Below are 6,086 nucleotides of genomic sequence, written 5' to 3' on the forward strand. Positions count from 1 at the left end.
TACAATGACTTTTATAATAACTATATATAAACATAAAATGCTTTAAAAACTGATATAAACTAAACAATTCCTGAGTATTAATTGGGTAATGTTAGTACTGTAACCACTGTATGAGCCAATCCATATATGCAGCAAGATCTCATTCCAGCTCTTGACTGTAACTGCAGGTCTGTGGGTTCCAATGGAAAGAGCAAGAGAAAAATCATTTGTAATACTAAAATATGTGCAGTATTTTAGAAAATTTGTACCCAACAAGCTAAGATTTCCATGGACAGGGAATCTGTCATTACTTATATATATGTATGAAGTTATTGTCATCATTTAGAAAGTTAAAAAGTAGCAATGTCATTGTATGTAGATATGTCCTAGCAATGTGATTTCATCAATAGCAATGGAACACCTAGTGTATTTGCATTAGTATGTGTTAGGTTCTCTTCACTGGAAAGTTTATCTGTTCATCAAGTGAAATACAAACAGCTTCTTTGACATTTTCTACATGGGCATTATGATCTGTTTCTCAGAGTATAAATGATGGGATACAGGAACAGTTGTAATTCTCTTTACAGAATTGCAGCCATCAGTGGTACTGCCTATGAGGATGTGGACTTTGGCCTGAAGTAAGAAAAAAAATTAAAATGAAACAAGCTAAAAATCATCACGATTGGAATGCAGGTGGAAAAGTAGTTCCTTCTGGCCAGATTTGACAGAACCTTTTAAACAGTAGAGAAGATGTACCTATAAGAAGCTAATATATAAATATATATGTGTAAACAAAATAATCTCATAATGAGTGCATCAGCAAAAAGGAGCACCTCAATGTTGAATCAGAACAAGAAATGATGACTAATTGGAGAATGTCACAGAAAAAATATTAATATTAGATCTGCAAAAAGTAACCTAAATGTATTTCCTTTGAGCATGACAGCATTGATTACACTGCTGAACCTAAATGAACCAGCTATTTGGAGACAGGCACTTCAGTTTTTTGTTATTGTATATTGGAGAGGATACATTGCAAATGGTAGAAATAAAGTAATGTGAATTCATAAGTGATCATACTAGTACGCCTAAAGTATTCACCGGTATCAAATGGGAATTATTTGCGAAGTATATCAGATCATCAAGTGAAATCCAAACAGCTTCTTTGACATTTTCTGCATGGCCATTTGCATCTCTTTGTTTCTCAGGCTATAAATAATAGGATTCAGGAGTGGGGGCAAAACAGTGTACAGTACAGCTGCCAGAAGGTCCACCGCTGGTGAAGATAAAGATTTAGGTCTGAAGTAAGAAAACACAGAAGTAGAAAGAAACAAGGAAAACACAGTCAAGTGTGGAACGCAGGTAGAAAAGGCTTTGTATCTGGCCCGGGCTGAAGGAATTTTAAACACTGCAGAGAAGATGAAAACATATGAAGCTAAGATATAAACAAAGCAAAATGAGCCAACAATAATTGTTTCAATTAGAAGAACCTCCACATTGGCTGTTGTATCAGTGCAAGATATCATTAATAATTGAGGGATATCACAGAAATATTGTTTAATATCAGAAGTACAAAAATGTAACCTGAATGTGTTTGCAGTGTGCAGAACAGCATTCATTAGGCTAAAGATCCAAGAAGCTGCTGCCATTTGGACGCAGGCATTCCAGTTCATGATGATCATGTATTGAAGAGGATGACAAATGGCTACATAACGGTCATAAGCCATGACAGAGAGAAAAGTCAACTCAGCACCTGCACATGTGATAACTAAAAAAATTTGGCTGACGCACCCAGAGAAAGAAATCCGTTTGTTGTTTGTCACTGAAATGGCCATGGATTTGGGGACAGTGACAGAAATATAACAAACATCTGATAAGGAGAGGTTGGCAAGGAAGAAATACATGGGGCTGTGAAGGGACTGATTCTGGGCCACAGTCAGGATGAGAAGGATGTTCCCCATCAGGGCTGCCAAGTAAATGCAGAGGAACACTGCAACAAACAACACCTGTAGTTCACGGACATCAGAAAATCCCATAAGTAAGAATTCTGTGACAGCTGTTTCATTTACCATTTCTATACTTCCAAAATAGTCTGTGGAGAGAAAAGCAAAATAAAATAAGTAAGTAAAATAAAAAAGAAAGAAAACTTGTATTGTAGAATACCCACAAAAATGGTAATTTTGAATACTGAGCAGCTTTATTTGCCAAGAAGCCAAACAATCCAAGTGTCTTACAAGGAGTCCAAAAGTACAGAGCAACAATATGTGTTGCTGATTTTTGGTAATGTTTTTAGCTGATTGTGGAGTGTAAGATAAGCTATGATGATAGTAACTTTTGAGCCATTGTAAAAAATACTGCCTTCAGGCTGGCTTTCCTGTTCACACTGATCATCTCTATCTTCCCAGATTGGGCCAAATGACTTGCAAGCAGTGCAAAGTGCAGCACCCTTCCTCATCACTCCCCCGTCAGGACTGAATTATTCAAAGCTCATATTAAAGTTTTTACAGAATAATGTCCCTTAATTGTTTGAGGTTAACTATTTCTCTACCCTTTCATTTCTTTGTCAGATTTGCTAGCCGGTATTGTCGGGAAAATTAGGGTAATATTCAGCACAAGGAGAGCATGAAATGATTATGCAATGTTTGAATTGCATGCCAAACAAAAACAATTTCCGATTCTCAAAGTTTTAGAATATAAAACTCACACATAATGCCATTCTTGTGCCCCTCTTTTCTTTCTTTATATATTTCTTGCTTTTGATAAGCTTTTCAGCTGTACCATATGAAGTTAAAACTAATAAATCATCACAAAAGCACATTAGAAGTGCAGTACTCAGATGATCATGTAGTTCTGGGTTTCATCCAGTTTAGTACCTTGTTCCTAGCAGAAGTTTCACATTTTAACTATGTATCCCTTTGTCTGTCTGAAATTTCCCACCCCTCAGCTTCAGTGGATGGCCCTGGCTTCTCATATTATGAGAGACGGAGGAAAGTTTCTCTCTGTCCTCTCTCTCCAAATCATTCATACATTTATAGACATCTCTCATGTCCCCCTTACTTGACTTTTTTGTAAGCTCAGGAGGCCTAAATGTAAATAAAAATGTGGTACACGTCTTTCCCCATTTGCTGGTGAAATAGTCCTGCCAGGAAGAAGACATGGAGGTGTCGAGATGAACCCATTTTTTGTTCTTATTAATAGATCAAAATCTCACCCCCTAGTGTGTCTTAACAGCAGAATCTCAAGTTAAATTTTTTAAAAAAACTTTTCCTTGGCACACCTCTCTAAGAGGTTAATGAAAGAAAGGTGGGAATTAATTAGGATATCTGTCCTGCCTAGTGAAGAATAGCTGTAGTCAGATGCCCAAGCCACCCTGGGACAAGAAACGCCCACCATGGTGTTTGTTTGGAGGGTAATTTAAGGTACTTTTTGATGGTTTCCCCGTGTTCTGAGATGATGAAACCATTATTTATATGCAATAAATGTTTAATAATAATTTCTTAAGAATTTTGATGCTTTTTGATTTAACTGGTGCTATGTATCCATTTAAATCTATATTCTTCCGCAACCTCTTCTCCTTCTCCAAAGCTTTGCTACACAATTAGAAATAAAACACTCAATAAACCACAAGGCAGACTTCCAAAAAACCACAAATTAAGAATACTCACAGCCTTCCCGTTTTACTGGTGAGCTATTCCTGACAGTAAGAAGAACTGAATGTGTGGATACGCTTGATCAATTTGTGTTCTTATTACCATATTACAAATGTGCTCCCCAGAGATGTTTGAATCTCAGCAACACAAACTGTAGCACATTAGAGCTGATCCCTGGTATGCAGTTCTCTGCAGTTTCACGACTGTGTGGAGGGATCAATTAATAAGGCTGTCCCTGTTGATTAGTGGAGAAATTGTGAGATCCTAGGGTTTCATCCAGACAGCTTTTCCGCTGGTGAGAAATAGGGGAAAGGACTCATCATTGTGCAGCAAAACTAGAGGGGTATCAAAGTAGTAGAAGCAGAGTTAATAAAAAGTGGAGAAAAGAATTTTGGTTTTGTTGCTGTCCGCCTCCCTTTCACCAATACTACATAAGCACTGACATAGAGATACCAACCTAAAGCTACCTTTTTTAAAGCATCAGTGGATCACTACAGGCCTCAGTTGAACCCAGAACTTCTCAATAGCCTCATTCAAGAGACCGCCTTTTCCTCATTACAAAATAACACACATTCTTTTAATCACTGGATAATTAACCACATGCAACCATTCCAAACTAGATTAAAAACTGCTGGTTCCAGAAAAGAGACTTTCATGAGCCCCCGCATCTTTGCTTATAGGGGGGCACAGTTTTTAGAAGCTCTGATGACAAAATAATTGAGTTTGTTTGCAGACTGTCTTTACTAGACCATTACTGAATTATTCCTAGTTATATTCAGCCAGAAGCATAAGCAAGCCTTGTTATACTGAGTAAGATTCAATCTCAAGCAAAAATGCATGGGTTTGCAGACCAAAGGAAGTTTGATTTTCATTGCCCAAAGCACTGTAAATGGGGCGGGGGGAGGATTTCATTTATTGAAGGAGTTTCCTTCCATCGCTTGTCTTCACTGTTTCAGACGCAGGGAGAAGACTAAAATTCTTTTTGTATCCATTACACTAACTGAGGGCCAAGCTACACGTGACGGATGACACTTGAACGGCAAGTGCATTTCTCCCTGTTCACTTGCCCTCCACTCAATCCACTTGCCGTTCAAGTGTCATCCGTCACGTGTAGCTTGGCCCTCAGACGTAGCTGCTGCAGCAAATTTCATTATGAGACACATGCCTCCGGGATGGGGATCCTCCTTTCCTGTGTCCCCTTTCTTGCCAACAGAAAATAACTGGATGTTTCTCTATTGAAGGAGCAGGGGCAAATGTTCTAAGGGAAATGGCTAGGGGTTTTAAAAGAAAAGTTAAAAACCCGTCCTGGATTCACTCTATTGAATAGTCCTGATTCTAGCCCTATTTGCCCTAAAATACTGGATTCCACAGGCTTGAGGGAATACTGAACGTATCTCGGTAAATGTGACGGTATTAAGCACAGATTTGATTTTGTTCTGCCTTTTATAATTCCAACGGTCAAAAACCATCCTTTGGTCCAGGGTTTTTAAGATCCAGGTGGTACCCAGAGATCTTCAGGAATTATTGATCCAGATTAGAGACACCAGTTTCCCTGGATAAAATGGATGCTTTGAAGGTATTATACACCCTTCCCAAATTCCACCCTCCGAGAGACCACCCCAAATCTCCAGTAATTCTCCAACCCTGATATGGTAGCCCTATGACTTGTCCCTAGAGAACATTCAGAACGGAGCTTGTATGGACGTGCTTCCCTCATATTTCGAACCGGTTTTGATTCAACTTATAGCTAAAGAGATGGTGGTAGCTGTAAATTTGTGATGGATAAACTTTGACTAGTTTCAATTGGTGCAACTATATTTGGGCTTGTTAAGCAGGAAGGACTATGTAGGGGCTGGTTTGATATGGGAAACAGCTCCCAGGAGCCCTCTAGCCTCACACACACACACACCCTTTTCCTCCTGCCTGTTTTAGCCCTAGAGCAGGAACGTGCCTTAATGGTCTGCCAGCACTGTGGCCTGTAGATTGGACTAGCAAGGGCTGAGAATACTTCCTTTCCTTTCACCCTTCCAAGCAATGCTTTTTTCCCCTTCACATGTGCAAAGTAATTCCAGGAGATCTCCAGTAATTCCAGGAGATCTCCTGGCACCTCCTGGAGCTTCCTAGCAATGCCTACTTGTGAGGGTGTTGCCAGGGGCCTAGTCAAGCTTGAGTCTTAAGAAGCCAGATGAAGGAAATCGAAGTGCTCTGTTACTTTTGGGGGGGGGGGGGGTCATGAAACAGGTGGAGAAATTAAACACTTATTAGCAAACAGTTAAACATAGGATACAGTTAGAACAAGCAAGGCAAAGGAGCTGGTAAGAAAACAATGAAGCCTCCTAATGCAGCTGCCTGGCTCACTGTTATACCTGGCTCTTTCTGGTCCAGACCATTACCCACCCTCCTTCTTCTCTGTCCCATAGCTCCTAGAAGAATACCTTCTCTATGGGAGTGGCAGCG

At 39.5% G+C, this 6,086-nt stretch overlaps 1 protein-coding gene across 1 annotated transcript; it reads right to left on the minus strand.

The window, feature by feature from the left end:
• Positions 1–1,112: 1,112 nt before the first annotated feature.
• Positions 1,113–2,051, minus strand: LOC129339340 (olfactory receptor 14C36-like). Its single transcript, XM_054993925.1, has one exon. The coding sequence runs from the start codon at positions 2,049–2,051 to the stop codon at positions 1,113–1,115; it is 939 nt and encodes a 312-aa protein (XP_054849900.1).
• Between the last annotated feature and the right edge of the window lie 4,035 nt (positions 2,052–6,086).

Source organism: Eublepharis macularius, chromosome 12 (genome assembly GCF_028583425.1).
Source record: "Eublepharis macularius isolate TG4126 chromosome 12, MPM_Emac_v1.0, whole genome shotgun sequence".
Lineage (NCBI taxonomy): Eukaryota > Metazoa > Chordata > Lepidosauria > Squamata > Eublepharidae > Eublepharis > Eublepharis macularius.